The sequence below is a fragment of the Beta vulgaris genome, chromosome 5 (assembly GCF_026745355.1).
Source record: "Beta vulgaris subsp. vulgaris cultivar EL10 chromosome 5, EL10.2, whole genome shotgun sequence".
NCBI lineage: Eukaryota > Viridiplantae > Streptophyta > Magnoliopsida > Caryophyllales > Amaranthaceae > Beta > Beta vulgaris.
Window position 1 is genome coordinate 8,290,250 of NC_079206.1, and position 17,800 is coordinate 8,308,049.

Below are 17,800 nucleotides of genomic sequence, written 5' to 3' on the forward strand. Positions count from 1 at the left end.
AGGCCTGGTGGCCTCCGGAGATTGCCGAAGCCAAAGCCATCCTCTTGGCGGTTAGCTGGGCTAGAAGACAAGGTCTTAAGAAGGTGGTTTTTGAATCTGATGCTCAGATCCTTATATCTCGGCTCTCCCGGGCGACCATCTATCTATCTGATTTAGATGCTATTCTTAGTGATATTCTTTTTCTTGTTAAAGATTTTGATTTTGCTAGCTTTTCTCATGTTAAAAGGGATGGGAATTATGTTGCCCATCACCTCGCGAAGGTAGTGCCGTTTGGTTATGAACAATGCTGGATTAATCATTGTCGTAGTGTTGTTGCTCCTTATGTACTTATGGACAATTTGTCCCTAATATAATGCACTACGCTTTTCCCTTAAAAAAAAAAAAAAAAACGCGTTAGTCGTAACCTTCCACGAAATATCGTCGGTCAATATCCATTCCCCAGAAACTCCTCGTTTATTTCAACTACATTCGACCGTCACACATTTCTCTACCTTAACTTGTAAGCAATAATCATCTTTTTCTTACTGCAAAATTCTAAATCTCATTCTCATTTCTCACAACCCATCTACCAAATCACAAATTTTATTTTCTCTCTCCTCATTTCTCAAATGGCAACAACAGCTCCACCAATCCTCCCAATCTCCACCCCCACCACCACCCCAGCCACAATCACAACCACCACAACCACCACAACCTCCGACACCACCATCACCCCAACCCCCGCTTTCCGCGCATTCATCTCTCGTCTCCACGACCAAATCAAAGACGCTCTCTCCCAAGCCCGCCCATGGCCCGAACTCATCGACAGATCCGCCATCTCTAAACCCGACTCTTTCTCCGACGCAACTACACGTCTCCGCAAAAACTACTCCTACTTCCGCGTCAATTACCTCGCATTCATCTCCTCCGTCGTCGCTCTATCTCTCGTTACTCATCCTTTCTCTCTCCTCACCCTTGCCTTCCTCCTCGCTACATGGTCCTTCTTTTACCTCTTCAAGCCCGACGATAGGCCCGTTGTTCTTTTTGGGCGGACTTTCTCTGATCGTGAAACCCTAGGATGTCTTACTCTTCTTAGTATATTCGTTGTTTTTCTTACCAATGTTGCGTCTGTTCTTATGTACGCTGTATTTGTCGGTGTTGCTGCTGTTTGTGCGCATGGTGTTTTTAGGGTTCCTGAAGATCTTTTCCTTGATGAACAAGATTCTTCTATTGGTGGTGAAACGACTGGGTTTTTGTCGTTTCTTGGTGCTGCTACACGTGGAGCTGCCCCTGCTCGTGTTTGATGATCGTTTGATTTTGGTGGATCGTTTGTTATACGGTAAAAAATATGAGATGTAATTGAATTCTTTAAGATTTGGATGAATGTTTTAGTGTATGATCGATCTGATCTTTTTGTTTGTGTTTTCGTCTTCTAATTACAGATCTATGGTAAATATAATGTTTTTTTTTTTTTGAATGTTAATAATAATAATTAGTAGTTGATGATGTGTGTGATGAATGATTGCAATACTTTTTTTTGTAAGAAATGTGATGGATCAGCAAATAATGTAAGGTGATTGATTTTGATGGAATTTGATTGCAATAATAATTTGTTTTTACCTTAATTAATACTATGATTATATATGAAGTTTTATATATAATTGAAGAATGTAGGAATGTAGGTGAGTGTAGAGGAGATAATTAAGATGACGAGGTATGAATCTGGGAATGTATATGAGTGTAGAGGAGATACTTAAGACGACGAGGTAGGATTTTAGATGAAGTTGTATCATTGAAGAATCTGGGAATGTATATGAGTGTAGAGGAGATACTTAAGACGACGAGGTAGGATTTTAGATGAAGTTGTATCATTGATGAATCTGGGAATGTATATGAGTGTAGAGGAGATACTTGAGACGATGAGGTATGATTATAGATGAAGTTGTATTATTGAAGAATCTGGGAATGTATATGAGTGTAGAGGAGATACTTAAGACGATGAGGTATGATTATAGATGAAGTTTTATCATTCAAGAATTAAGGAATGTATGCGAGTGTAGAGGAGATACTTAAGACGAGGTATGATAATAGATGAAGTTTATCATTCAAGAATTTAGGAATGTATTTGAGTGTAGAGGAGAATCAGGAGATACTTAAGAGGAGGTATGATTATAGATGAACTTGTGTCATTGAAGAATCTGGGAATGTATATGAGTGTAGAGGAGATACTTAAGACGATGAGGTATGATCATAGGTGAACTTGTATCATTCAAGAATCTAGGAATGTATATGAGTGTGGAGGAGATACTTAAGACAAGGTATTGCAACAAAACACATTATGCAAGTTGAAGGCGGAGTTTCTCCTCTCCTATTCCATGTGTTTCAGTGAGAAGTTGAGAACTCTTAGTTAGTATATTCAATGTGTGCAGGAAAAATTAAGAACGAGTATCAATTATGTAAGAATGCACATACCTGATCCTGTATACCGCCCTTGCCTTGGGGTGCAGGACTTTAAATTGGGGGGGGGGGGGAGGATTTGAGGTTTGTTTGGTAGAAGGTTGTTGCGTTGCTAGGTGCAGTATGATGTTTACATGCGGTTAGAGTTATACTTTGTATGTTCATGACTGGTGGCATTAGTAATTACTTGATGCAGCCCCTATATATTGATACGGGTTGGCACTTGGCAATATGTTGTCTTTTCGGGTACATGTATCCTATCTCAGGACAGGGTAAAGCGTCTAAAGCTACTAGTTAAAACCTCAAACCCTCGTGAGCATCAAACCTGTGACCTAGGTATGGGAGATAGGTATGCTTACCACTAGGGTGCCACTCCAAGCTCTTTGATTGTGCGAGGAAAAATAAAAGAATGACTAATAGGATATCAATTGTGTGAGGTAAGATTTATAAAAATACTCATATCAGATATCATGACACCTTCGCCTCAGAATGTGCATGCCTTTCTGGGTTATGTGTGGTTGATTTTGAGGTCTGTCTGTTGGAAGGTTTTTGCCTTGCTGGGTGTATGATGTTCACAATGTTGGTTGTCTGAGGCAATACGCTGTAAGTGTTGCAATTTCACCTGCCAGGGTGAAGGGGATGAGATAAAGATAAATGAAAACCGTAGAAAAATAGTTTGCATCGTTCCTGTATATTTTGGACTCAGGTATTTTCATTGCTTTTGAACATTACATCTGTCTAATGTACTCCATATTTTCATGACATGCGTGGTAGTAGTTACTCGATGCAGCCACTATTCTGGTATGGATTGAACTTTTAAGTGATGGAGTATGATTTTGTTCAGTGATTAGATTGAGTTGGCAGTACAATATTGTTTTTCAGGTACATGTATTTTGTTTCAGGCCAGGATAGTGGCATCATTATCGAGAGTTAAGTGTCGGGAGCACCATCGGCACACACAGTGTACACCCAAATCATGTTGGACGATCCAATTTAAGTATCGGGAGCACCATCGGCACACACAATGTACACCCAAATCGTGTCGAACGTAGAGTTGTGCCTTGTGGTCTACCTAATAACTCATAAATACAAGGATTTAAGATTATCATTATCTGTCCTTGCGCCATTGACCATTCTTGATAATCAACAACCGATCTGGCTATTAATACTACATGGGATCAGAGTTTAGACTTTAGAGTTGGCTTCATACCCAAAATTGTTGGATACTCACTACTATCTTCCTAGACATCAAGATTCAAGAGAAAGCAACTGAAGTAGTATTAGAAAAAGTCGAAAATTCGAAATTACTCCTTGAAACAAATTTAGCAAGATTCCAATTATAGTATTCTACTGTGTATTTACTGATGCAAATAGTGAAAGAGGGGGTTAAAATAAGTGAACTTTAGCCATGAAAAAGCCTTTGTTTCCAAATATATTGAAAGTAGTAGTAAAACAGACCAACAAACTTACACAAGAACAAATTTCAGTAGTAATTGAATAAATGTGGTTACTGCCTTATTACATCGTACGTGCATCAGCATCAAATAAATTGTTCTTGCAATAAAAGACTTTTGGGTTGTGATGTAATGAGTTTTTTAGATCCTAAAATGTATTACTAAATTAGGAAATTCTCTACTTCTTTTCCTTTCATTTAAAAATAGGAATCATTTGAATGAAATATAAAACAAAGCTTTATTAGTAATTTTACTATAATATAAATATAATACAAACTTTCCATTGACATCTTCCTTAAAACACTTTATAAATATAATAGAATGCATTTATAATTTCATAAATATTCGGGATATTATAGGTATGTAAAGGATCAATAAAGAATGAAATGAATTTAGAGAAAATATGTTGAAAGGGTAGCAATAGCTCCATTTTTGGGTTGTGGAATCATGGAAACAAGGTGGTAGTGAGACGACACCATTATTTCCTAGCTAATTAATATGACTTTTTTTCTTTAAGTTTGCAAAGTCACTGTAATTTTCTGCAGGTTTAATTTCACTAGTTGTTATAATAGACAACTATTTTTTTGTTTACATTGTTGTGATTCATGTGTCGGAATCATAAAAAATATCCGATTCTATGTTGACGACATTTAATGAAATTAATTTTTAGCAAACTAAGAATCTATCATCTTTATAACACCATCATAGAAAAAGGAGGCTATTAAATAAAAAAAAATTCAATCAACAAATTCAATTTCAAAATTCATTGGATGACGTGAAATGATAATGGCTCTAATATGTTTTATAAATCCATTTGTAGGTTGGAGCACATTGTACCTTAATAAGCCAACATGTTTAAGAATCTTAGAGTGTATAAAATACTGAAATAGATTTTTCTTATATAAATAATCATAAAAGTACTTTTTCGAGCTAGAGGTGGTAGTTCAGTGTACTATCATCCTAAATTATAGGGCATTGTTCAAGATTCAAATTCTTAAAACATTTATTTTTGAGTTGTTTAACCTTATACCCAATTTCTGAACTAATAAAAATTGGTTTTCGGATCTATTATATTTCCTAATACAAATGAGCATGACAAAGTAACAACATGACAAATTAAAAGTTAATGGAGTATAACTCAATAATTATAAGGCGTTGGTTCATAATAACATCCACAAAGAGCCGTTATACGTTAGATCCGTGACCTCTTTCAACAATGGGGACACTAAACTAAACTCCACGACCAATTTTCAACGCAAAAGCCCGTTAAACTGACTATCACCTGAACAAATTAACATTAGTTTTTGTTTCTTCTTCCTGCAATACCTTAAAAAAAACATGAAAACTAGCCGTTGGAATCTACCCAAACCCTCCATATCACTCCCCTTCACCAACTCTCACTTCCTCCATTAATCTTTCTTCTGTCTTTATCTTTCTCTCACTCTCTATCTCTCTCTCTCCTCCTGATCTATAACATCAAAAGAGAAGACAAAGCAAGTTAAAGAAACTTGCTTTGTTGTATTTAGCATCACATTTTTGTTACTATTATAGTATTTATTTATACATACATATTATTATTTTTTTGCATTGATTTTGCATTTTTATAGCATTCTAATTTATGGGTAATCACTATCATATGAGAAAGAATAGAGGGTTAATCTGGAAATTGCTTCAATTTGTGTTATTCTTCTCAATTTTTCATGAATTGTGTGTGTTACCTAAGATTGTTACAGGGCAAAATATTGATGAAGAAATAATCAATGTTTCTGATTTTCAAGCACTTCAAGCATTTAAGCGTGAACTTGTTGATGTTCGAGACACGCTTAAGAGCTGGAATGGATCAAGAAATGGAGTTTGTTCAGGTAGCTGGACAGGAATTAAGTGTATGAAAGGACATGTTATTGCTATACAACTTCCATTTAAGGTTTTAGGAGGAAGAATTTCAAACAAAATTGGGCAGTTTAAAGAGTTAAGAAAGCTTAGTCTTCATGATAATTTTATTGGGGGTACTATCCCTTCATCTTTAGGGTCACTCCCTAAACTTAGAGGACTTTATCTTTTCAACAATCGTTTTTCTGGGATGATTCCTTCTTTAATTGGTAACTCTCCTCAACTTCAAGCTATTGATCTTAGTAATAATTTGCTTTCTGGGTTTATTCCACAAAATCTTGTTAGTTCTCCAAGGATTTATAGGGTTAATTTGAGCTTTAATTCGTTTTCGGGTTCGATTCCTAGTAGTTTTTCTCATTCTTCATCACTTACTTTTCTTGCTCTTCAAAATAACAATCTTTCTGGATCAATTCCTAGTTCTTGGGGTACCCAAAATTTAAGGTCACTGACCCTTGATCATAATTCTTTTTCTGGGAGTATCCCACATTCTTTGGGTAAGTTGGGTAATCTTGAGGAGTTGTCTTTGAGTCATAATAAGATTAATGGTGTTATCCCAGATGAGATAAGTAGTCTTTTGAAGCTTAGAGCTGTGGATTTGTCTAGTAATTCTATTAATGGTAGTTTGCCTAAAGGATTAGTTGGTTTGAAGAATCTTTCATCTCTTAATCTTAAGAAAAATCACCTTACAGGAGATGTTCCTTCTACTATTGGTAACCTTTCTAGCATTAGTCTCCTTGATTTATCAGAAAACAATTTCACAGGAGAAATTCCGGCCTCGCTTGAAAATCTCTCAAATTTGACCTCTTTCAATGTCTCCTACAACTCTTTCTCTGGCCAAGTACCCATTCGCCTTTCGAAGCGATTCAATTCTTCTTCTTTTGTGGGAAACATTCAGTTATGTGGGTTTAGTGCCTCAACTCCATGTATTGCAGCATCACCAGTGTCTGAGGCTCCATCAATGAGTCCATCAACTAGTGAGGAACCAGAACACCACCACCGAAGATTGAGTACTAAAGACATAATCCTCATAATAGTGGGAGCACTCCTTGCTATTTTGTTTATACTCTGCTGTGTTTTGCTGTTTTGTTTGATCAGGAAAAGAGCAGGTTCTAAAGCTAGAAATGGTAAGACTGCTGGTATTGAGAAGGGTTTTGCTGCAGGAGCTGCAGGAGGAAGTGCTGAAGCTGGACCAAATGGCGGTAAATTAGTATTGTTTGATGGACCATTTGTGTTTACAGCTGATGATTTGTTGTGTGCAACAGCTGAGATCATGGGGAAGAGCCCTTATGGGACGGTGTATAAGGCCACGCTTGAGGATGGTAACCAAGTTGCAGTGAAAAGGCTTAGAGAGAAGCTTGCAAAGATTCCTAAGGAGTTTGAAATTGAAGTTGCTGCTCTCGGAAGGATTCGCCATCCGAATCTTCTCCCCCTTAGGGCTTATTACTTGGGACCTAAAGGAGAGAAGCTATTGGTGTTCGATTACATGTCCAAGGGTAGTGTTTCCTCTTTTCTTCATGGTAAGCAGCAACTCAACTTTCACACCAGCAATTGTGTGTTACAACTTACAAGGAGTATATGTCATGTTAGGGATTTAATGAATGATATTTTTAAGTTTTGCATTATTAAGATGATGATGGTTTATTAGGAGAATGCCTGGTTCATAACTGTTTAGGGATTAAATGAATGAAATTTTTATGTTATGCATGACTAAGATGATGGCCTATTAGGAGAAAAGCCCAGTTCACAACTGTCAAAAATGTACAAAAAAATAGTATTTTGATTCAACAGACTACCTCTTTTTTGTTGTTATCAGTTATGCAGTAGGCAACCCTCGTACTTAGTTACCAATTCACTCATGTAATAATAGTCTATAATAGTCTATAAGTACATAGAAGTAACATTGTGATCTTGATTAAAATGATAAAGATTTGCATAATTTGTCATGGATATGACGTGGAGTGTTTTGCTGCAGCTCGAGGACCAGAGTCTACCATCGATTGGCCAACAAGGATGAAGATCGCGATAGGAATTACAAGTGGACTGAGCCATATCCATAACCAAGAAAACTTAGTTCATGGAAATCTCACTTCAAGTGATGTTTACCTAGATGAGCAAAACAACCCCAGAATATCAGATTATGGAATTCACAGACTGATGACTGATACTGCAAACACCAATGTTATTGCCACAGTTGGCTCAGCAGGTTATCGTGCACCTGAACTTCCAAAGACGAAGAAGGCAACTACAAAAACTGACATCTACAGTCTAGGGGTGGTTCTATTGGAGCTTCTGACAGGGAAGTCTCCTAACGAAGCAGTGGACGGTTTAGATTTGCCACAGTGGGTGGCATCAACAGTTAAGGAAGAGTGGACTAATGAGGTTTTTGATCTAGAGCTGATGAGGGATGTTTCAACTACAGGGGATGAAATGCTTAATACATTGAAATTGGCATTGCACTTGGTCGATCCTTCGCCTGATGCAAGACCAGATGTCCAACAGGTACTTCAGCAGCTAGAGGAGATCAACCCTAAGCTCATTGCTGAAGCTTCTGAGGATCCTGCTGAGAAAGACCATCACCTTATCTGAAAATTGGTTATCCTTTTTTTGGTATAGTCTTTGTACTATATACTTGTGATATACTATATACTTCAATTCTTTCTAGTACATAGGCCTTCAGTTGTAGTCTTATAGATGTGCCATTTGTTATTCTTTGAACATGGGAAATACTAATAAGGTCCATATACTGTAGAAGATGTAGCATTTGTTATTCTTTTCAGGTCGAGATGCAGTAATATGTTGTAAGAGATCTGTGGTTTGTAATATATTGACTATGTTATTAGTTCTTAGTTTCAACTTTCACCTATGATGGTAGCAGTGCACTTGGTTCTTTGTGAACAATCTGTTGTTAAAATTGGTGCACTTACGTATCAAAGGTAGCAACTGCTACACAGTAATACCACTAGGTTCTTTGTGAACAATAATCAAAATCGGAATATTAGGTAGAGGGAGATATGACTATATGAGAACAAATTGCAATATATAACTCCATTGGCTATAAAATTGATTTATAATTAAAGTATGTGTTTTTTAATATTCAATATGAATATATTATATTTTAATATTTAGGATATACTTAGATATATATGCATTCATTCTTTTTTAAAAAAAGCAGATATATCTTCATTAAAAAAAGTGCTTAATATGAATAGGTTTTGATTGATTTATTTAATTAAATTGATTAGTATTGCTATTTTATAGATAATTATAGATGTTTATGATTCTATAGAGTATTATAAAATAAATATTTTTTGGTATATTTGTTAAATGAAGATGGATGAAATTTTTTTTAATCAGGAAGTGTCATGTGGCACTTCTGGTTTTATTTTAGTACTAGTTTTGAAGCCCGTGCGTTGCACGGGTTGTTTTTTTTATATTTTTTTTTGTAATTTTTTGTTAACATTATTGATTTTGTATTACCTTTACTTTATGTTAATAAAATCATCATCAAATTGCCTCATAAAGTTACGCTTACTTTATTAAGGATTCACTTATCCCCTACACTTGTTAATTAAAGGAGTACCTCTATGCTAAACTACACATTTTTTTTCATTTTCTTAAAAATCATGCCCAAATCCATTATTGTAGTAGAAAAAGAATTGATAAAATATTTGTCATTATACCCTTATTTTTAGATTATCTTTAATATCTTTAATTATCTATTAATAAGTTTACAAAAAGTTGATATAAAGTTAGTATTGCAATGGTTGTTTCCATCTCTAATAAGTGAAGGCATGTTGACCGGTATTGTCAACTAACATATCAGTATATCACTATAATAAAAGTTTGAAAATAAAATAAAGTAGATATTGAGTGGCCACAATTCCACAAATGCAAATTGCAGCAGTTCATTAGATGTTATTGTATGGTTTAGGCAAATCTCAAGAATCGGGTTTTCTTATTTTATTTTGTGATTTTATATCTGAATCATAGCCGTAGAGTGAATATAAAGTATAGTAGTACTTATAATAGATTCCTAGTTATAATAGATCCCTAAAAGATAAATTTTTTTGGTTTTTGTCATAGCCGTAGAGTGAATAAATTTTATTATCTCTCAAACTCTAAATTTTATTATCTCTCAAACTCTAAATTTTATTATCTCTTAATTAATAAGATGACGTGGCAATCTTAGGTGGTGCGCTCTATACTCCCGAAAAGTTCCTCTTTTATATATATATATTGATTATCTCTATTATATAAGAGAGGATAGGATGTGGTGGTTGGTGGGCACTTGAAATTACCACCTTACCCTTATTAATTCTTCTGCAATTTTTATTTTATTAAGGTTATTTTAGTAAATTGAATATATTATAATCACGTGAGATTTCACTACTACCCTTACTAATTCTTATTCACTTTTTATTTGATTAAGGTTATTTTAGTAAATTGAATATATTATAACCATGTGAGATTATTACAATACTACCCTTACTATTTCTTCTTTACTCTTTATTTGAGTAAAGTTATTTTAGTAAATTAAATATATTACAATCATGTGAAATTACACTACTAACCATATTAATCCTTTTTCACTCTTTGTTTCAACTAGAAAAAATTGGTCAATGGTTATTGAATAATGTTGATAACGAATGTTTCAACAATTTACATGTATTTTATAATTCACTTGCATCACTTGCACAAATTTTTTATTAAAGTGTATTTAATAAAATAATTCATGTAATGTTTAGTAGCAATATAAAAGAACTCGTAAAAAGTTTAATTGAATTCATAATTTAGATGAAATTCATAATAATTTTGTCATTATTTTTATTTTATAAGTTATTCATTTTTTTCATACATAAAAAAGTATTTTATTTAATTGCATGTTTTTAACAATCATAGGATTATAAAATTTAATTAAGGTTCCTATTTGGCTACCAACATTTAAAAGAAATTAAAACAAAGGCTTGGTAAATAAATATATTGTATATGCCAAATGACCCATATTAAAAGAAAAGTCGCTAAATTCTATTCCCAAAAGAAAAGTCGGGCATTACTTGGGTGTTAGCTTTTGCAACAAGTGTGGTTTTTTCTATAAGACATAAAAAGTTAATCTGTTGTAAATTAAAAGAAATATAAGAATGAGTATATTTTTAATTACTACTCATTTAAGTTCCAAAAAAAATAAGATCATTTCTTTCATTAGTTACCAAGATAATTCTCTTCTAATAGTAATTTAATGAATATTTAAACATAAATATTATACTTCCTCCGTTTCTTTTTACTCGCTACACTTCTCATTTCACGGACTCCTAGGCAATTTTTGTAGAAGAGAGAGGTAGAGAGTAAAAAGAAAAGGGACCCATGTGGGAGGAGAGAGATAGAGAGAGTTTATTGCCCAAAAAAAAGTGTAGCAAGTAATGTGAAACTTTCCATAATGGAAGTGTAGCGAGTAAAAAGAAACGGAGGAAGTACTTCTATATTTACAAGTTTCTACACATAAATTTGTTAAAATCGTGCATCGCAGGGAACCAATCTATTTTGTGGTGGAATATAATTTTATTTTATTTTATTTTTGGATAAAAAGGGGTGGGATATAATTTGATGCTCAACTCAAATAAGGATGGCTAGATTAGTAATCATAACCTCATACAATGAACGGGTTACGGGTATTGATTGAGTTTAAAACTGATTTATGCTTGTGTTTAGATTTATTTTTTATCATAAAATATGACAAAGTAGAAACGATATCCTCCCATAAAACCAATAGATTAATCACTTGATATGTTGTGCGTGCATTTTACAAAGCAACCCACAAAATCTGAACAAATAAATACATGTTACATCCAAATGGCCCCTAGTAAAAATAATAATTGCATCAACAAAAATTACAATGAAAATAAATACATGTCTAAGACTAGGAGGGTTGGCAACCCTAAGTATTACTCAAACATTTTTCGTGGCAGTCGAAACTTTTTTGGCTCATCAATTGCCCAATTTTACATGCATTTTGGCTCATCAATTCAGTTTTGCCTGCATTTAAGAGATCATTGGATGACTATATTCAATCTACAACAATGCTTCTAAGGCAGAGATATTGAAAAGAGGAGAGAGGAATTTTATTAATATTGAATTCTACACACATTAATATCAGCTTATATACAAGTAGCTGATTTTCTAAGCTAAAGAATTAACTATAAGCTTATACAACAAAGTTAACTATATGCTGAGGAATTAGGAAACACGCATTTGTATCTCTCTGTTTTTCTTAAGTTTCTCTCACACCAGAAAATATTCACTGTAAGAAACCAAGAATACCTCACAAAGGTAATGAAGTTTTCTTATTCTTCAAGCTTTCATTTGAAGTTGTTCTAGCTTAGCTTTAGTTCTTTGTTGCTGTTTCATTGATTTTGACAGATTTAACTCTGTTGTTTTGATTCTTGATTTGTTCTGAACAATTCCTCCTGTAATTGCTCGATTGAATTGATGTTTCATTGTTCTGCTCAGATTCTTCTTGCAATTGATTAAATTCTAGTGTCTGTTTCTCATTCTTTTAGATTTCTATACTTACATTTGAAGTTGTTTTTAGCTTAGTTTTAGTTCTTTGTTGTTGTTTCATTAATTTTGACAGATTTGATTCTGTTGTTGTTCTGAACAATTTTTCCTGTAATTGCTCGATTGAATTGATGTTTCATTGTTCTGCTCAGATTCTTCTTGCAATTGATTAAATTCTAGTATCTGTTTCTCATTCTTTTAGATTTCTATACTTACATTTGAAGTTGTTCTAGCTTAGTTTTAGTTTTTTGTTGCTGCTTCATTAATTTTGACATATTTGATTCTGTTGTTGTTCTGAACAATTCCTCCTGTAATTGCTCGATTGAATTGATGTTTCATTGTTCTGCTCAGATTCTTCTTGCAATTGATTATATTCTAGTATTTGTTTCTCATTCTTTTAGATTTCTATACTTACATTTGAAGTTGTTTTAGCTTAGTTTTAGTTCTTTGTTGCTGTTTCATTAATTTTGACAGATTTGATTCTGTTGTTGTTCTGAACAATTTTTCCTGTAATTGCTCGATTGAATTGATGTTTCATTGTTCTGCTCAGATTCTTCTTGCAATTGATTAAATTCTAGTATCTGTCTATCATTCTTTTTGATTTTTACATTTGAAGTTGTTCTAGCTTAGTTTTAGTTCTTTGTTTCTGTTTCATTAATTTTGACAGATTTGATTCTGTTGTTTTGATTCTTGATTTGTTCTGAACAATTCCTCCTATAATTGCTCGATTGAATTGATATTTCATTGTTCTGCTCAGATTCTTCTTGCAATTGATTAAATTCTAGTATCTGTTTCTCATTCTTCTAGATTTCTATACTTACGCACCAATTGTTTGTGAAAAGTCACCATTAGATATCTATTTTCTTCAATTCTGACGCATTACTTTCATAATGTCAGTTTCAATTATATTATATGTTCTTTTATTTCAGTTTGTATGATTGCTGCTCAGAAAATTGCTACATTTTCTCCAAAGTGCGTTTTTTGTACAACACGCCACACGGAACCCAAACCGTGTGGCCACATTATGTAGCTCCTCCTGCTTCCCTGAGCCACTTCCTTCACTCCTCATTTCTGCCATTTTCTCTCTCCTCCTGCCCCAATTCCTCATTTCTGCAGAATTCCCTGAAGAAAATCCAAAAGAATTCCACAAATCCTTCAAAAACACGCGAATTTTCCTTCTCTTTTCCCCAATTCCTCATTACGTTGCTCTTTTCTTTTCCTTCTCTTTTTCCCAATTCCTCATTATGTTGCTCTTTTCTTTTCCTTCTCTCCTCATTTCTGCAAAGCATCAATGTATTTGCAGGCCACAAATTTTCCACCTTCATTTATCTTTCTAAAAAAAACCCCAGAAATTGTTTTTCTCTCTCCTCCTTCATCATTCTGCTATGATGCGAGAATTCTCGTCGACAGTTTCAAGCCATATACGTTTTCTTCTTCAGAGCTTCAATGGATGTTTTTGAATTTTTGATTGTGGAATTGATTTCGTTGTGATACTGTTATTTGATAAGGAAACCCTAGCTTTTTTCTGATTGACTTTTATTTTGCTCGGTGAATTTTGTGGTTTTTAAGGATTTGATTTGTGTTTGTTATCGCTGTGAATTGTGCCCAACAACAAGCTTCACCTGGCGCTCAATCATGTCAGCTAGACATTTTATGCGAAATTTGATTAATTTTATGATCAAATTAACAAAAAAATTGAGAAGCTCACAGTGAAAGAATTTCTTGGTGATAGATTAATGGCGAGAATTGAACCAGTCCATGAAGAAGAAGGACAATTGCTGAGTTTTGAGGTGGAGGAGAGAGAAGGAAATTGGCAGGAAAATGGAGTTATCGCTGTGAAATGAAGTGTAGCTTCCATGGAAGTGGATGTTTAACTTTTTTTTTTTTTTTTTTTGTTGTTGTTGTTGATGATTTTCTCTCTCCTCTGAAAAAGGTTAGTTTTAGATAGTAATGGAGTAAAGGAGAGAGAAGGTCTTATCCAACTGAAGAAGATGAAGCAAATAGGATTATCTAATGCTCTGTAAAAATCTGATGAGACTCACGAGTAACTCTTTATAATTATAAAAAGTAACCTCTAATTCAGTAAAAGTAACCTCTTATAATGACACTTACAAGTAAAAGTAACCTCTTATAATTATAAAAAGTAACCACTATTCACTGTAGAAGTAACCCTTCATAATTACAAAAGTAACCCCTCATAATTAAAAGTAACTTCTATTTACGGTTGAAGTAACCCCTTATAATTAAAAAGTAACTCCTAATTTCAATAAAAGTAACCCCTTATAATTACAAAAGTAACACTTACTTTTAGTAGAAGTAACTCCTTAACATTACAAAAAGTAACCCCTAGTTATAGTAAAAGTAATCCCCTTACCGTTACAAAAAGTAACTTATACTTTCAATAAAAGTAACCCCTATGTATAATAAAAGTAACCCCTATTTACAAAAAAAGTAACCCCCTTATAGGTACAAAAAGTAACCTATACTTTCAGTAGGTACAAAAAGTAACCTATACTTTCAGTAAAAGTAACTCCTTAGCATTATAAAAAGTAATCCTTAGTGTCAGTAAAATAACCCCTTAGTATTGGATAAAGTAATCTCTAATTCACTAAAAGTAACACTTTAACATTGAAAAGCAACGCGTTTTACTTTTTATGAATAAATGAGATTACTTTATATATATAACGGGGATACTTTTTATGAACTAATTAATGGGTTACTTGTACCTTTCTTATGATTACTTTTTATAAACATTTCAAGCTATTATATAATAATTAGAGTTACTTTTACGAACATATGAGGTTACTCGAACAAATAAATAAGGTTACTCAAACATGTAATTAGGGTTACTTTTATTAACTAATGAGGTTACTTTTATAATATAATGGGTCATTTGAAAATATATATGAGGGTTACTTGTAAAATAAATGGGTTACTCGTATGATAAAATAAGTGTACAAATAATAATAGTTACTTATTATGAAGTAATGGGTTCCTTGTATCATAAAATAAGGTTACAAATAATAAGCATTACACGTACATTCAGATATGGTTATTCGAAAACGGATTCACGCTTGGCTTTTTCTAAATGGGACACGAGCATCATTATAAGGCATAGCTTGGACTTATTATTAGATGGCCACGTCCTTATTTATCAATGTGTTAATGGTAAAATTTTAGAGGAAATAAGAGGAAGGTGTGGCCCGCCTCATATAAAAGTTTGTGTTTTCTCCAACTGTTTGAATAATAACAAGTGTATATTACTCACAATTTCCATTTATATTGATATATTTGTTGATATATTTTCATTGGAGTTGAATTGTTGCTTAATATAAGGAGATTTCATTAGTAACCATTGGTATTTGGCACTGATGTGTGATGTCTGTGTTCATAATATGCAGTCGATCACAACAAATGGCTACGCAAGCGGAGTCTGTACTTAAGGTAATTAAACTTGAATACTTAACTGTTGGTTATTTGATTGTTATTGTTTATTTCTGTTTTTTTTTAGTGTTTATATTTTTGGCAACACATAATAATGATAATGTAGTGTATGTGATCTGGTTTCAAGTGGCACATTAGAAGCTTCTATGCTTAGTTTTAAGTTAATTTAGTTTCTGGTTTAAGAATAATAAGCTTGGACTTTATTTTTGCTGTTTAAATGTAATTAGTCTGAATTACTTAGGCCTTTGTTAGTTGAATAATTCAGACTTAGGCTCTTTAATTAATGTTTGGGCTGATTTGTGATATGAATTCTGGCCTAGCCTTATTCGGATTTGAGCTGCTGATTACTTGGTTAAATTTCGAATTGATCAGGCTGAATGATAATACTCCTAGTTTGTTTAGGTTTGCATGGTTACTACTTACTAGGATGAACTTGGATTCCCAAATTAAGTGAAATAACTTGTTAATCCGGCCAGCTTAGCATAAGGATTTAATTAGTTTTTTTATCAGTTTAAGTAGGTATGTAATCCTAATTCAGATAGGATTAAAATTACCTTGTAAACACACTTTTTTAGCTATAAAAACGTGCTTCATCATGCTGGATAAAAGGTGTTATGAACTCTGGAATTTATTTGCTTCTTCCTCTTAAGTCCTAGTGTGAATTTGAGTAAAATTGTGGAGAGAATCCTTGTTGAGCAGTGAATGCAAACTCATCCTAGTTGATATTGGACTTTGCTTAAGTTTAATATCTTCATATCCTTTGCTATTAATTACGTTTTTCCAGCCTTTAGAATTAGATATTCAAGCCTAGGAACGCTTAATCTTAATCAACTGTAATCAATTCTTCTTTGCAAAGTGTGCATGAGACATCCCTAATACATATCAGTATGTTATTCATTACTGAAACTCAATAGTCTCTAATAAAAGGCTTATAGTTCTCTTGAGATGCCCTAACCATGAAACCCATGAATATTGAGGTTCATTCATTGGGCAAGAGATGGATTGAATATTGATGAGGTTCACTCATTGGGCAAGTCCGCTGCTGGGCAAGAGAGATTGCTTGCAGATTATAAGTAAACACCTTTGGTAGCTATAGTGACAAGCTCTCCATTGTTTCTACTTTCTAGAGCAAGTATCTGACTGTGATTGATGCTAAAACTACTACTTGCAGGTCCAAAAGCTGCTATCCATAGCTATTGGTGGTTTTCTTTCCGGCGAGAACGCATCTGCCGTAGGTAATGATTTCCATTCATACTTTATTGTAGTAGGCTTTCTATTTCTGAGAAATGTTAATTTTTCAAAATTGTTAAGCCTCGAAGATGGAGACAGGGGACTCTGGTGCCCCTGAAACCATCCTACCAGCCAAGTTAACAGAAGTAATAGACTATGGGCGTGTTCGGCAACAATAGCTGTGGTGGTAGCTTTTAGCTGTGAGAGTAGCTGTTAGCTGTGCTGGTAGCTGTTAGTGGTTGGTGTGTAGCTGTTAGCTGTTAGATGTCCAAGTAGCGGTGTAAAATATTGATGTTCGGTAAAAGAAGCTGTCAAAGTAGTTGTTTAAGAATAACTAGTTAAAAACTCAAATAAAACTTTAACATATAATTTATACACCACTAAAAGCTACCCAAAAGCTACAAATTGTAGCTTTTGACAAACACTACTAAAACACTACTTGTACCATTAAAAGCTACTTACACCACTATCTTGCCAAACACTTTTATTTTTTCTAACTAGCTTTCCACCCGTGCAAAAATGCACGGGAGGTTTATGTAGAAATGATTTGGAGCCGTGTATAATGTACAACAATTGTTTTGTATATTATGTAGTTGTTTTTATTCGAAATATATTAATCCGTAATTATTAGAATCTATTTATTTAAGATTAAAATAATAAAATGTAAATTATATTATATATAAAAATCCTTTGTTACTATATTTTAAACTTTAAAAATCTTGTAATCGTGATATATACATCTATAAATACGTACATGAAACAAAAAACACATTAAAATGCGGGGGAATACTTTG

At 33.5% G+C, this 17,800-nt stretch overlaps 2 protein-coding genes and 1 long non-coding RNA gene across 3 annotated transcripts; all 3 read left to right on the plus strand.

Annotated features, from left to right (window-relative positions):
• Window positions 1-442: 442 nt before the first annotated feature.
• Window positions 443-1,310, plus strand: LOC104892562 (PRA1 family protein B4). The gene has a single exon (XM_010678524.4). It carries the CDS (start codon window positions 609-611, stop codon window positions 1,281-1,283), a length of 675 nt encoding a protein of 224 aa, XP_010676826.1. The 5' UTR covers window positions 443-608; the 3' UTR covers window positions 1,284-1,310.
• A 3,962-nt stretch (window positions 1,311-5,272) lies between these two features.
• Window positions 5,273-8,626, plus strand: LOC104892563 (probably inactive leucine-rich repeat receptor-like protein kinase IMK2). Its single transcript, XM_010678526.4, has 2 exons — window positions 5,273-7,297; window positions 7,753-8,626. The coding sequence occupies exons 1-2, from the start codon at window positions 5,509-5,511 to the stop codon at window positions 8,364-8,366; spliced, it is 2,403 nt and encodes an 800-aa protein (XP_010676828.1). The 5' UTR covers window positions 5,273-5,508; the 3' UTR covers window positions 8,367-8,626.
• Window positions 8,627-11,781: 3,155 nt separating this feature from the next.
• LOC125497616 (uncharacterized) lies at window positions 11,782-17,610 on the plus strand. The gene is made up of 3 exons (XR_008969336.1): window positions 11,782-12,104; window positions 14,065-15,776; window positions 16,948-17,610. It is a non-coding gene; the product is annotated as an uncharacterized LOC125497616 (long non-coding RNA).
• Window positions 17,611-17,800: the final 190 nt, after the last annotated feature.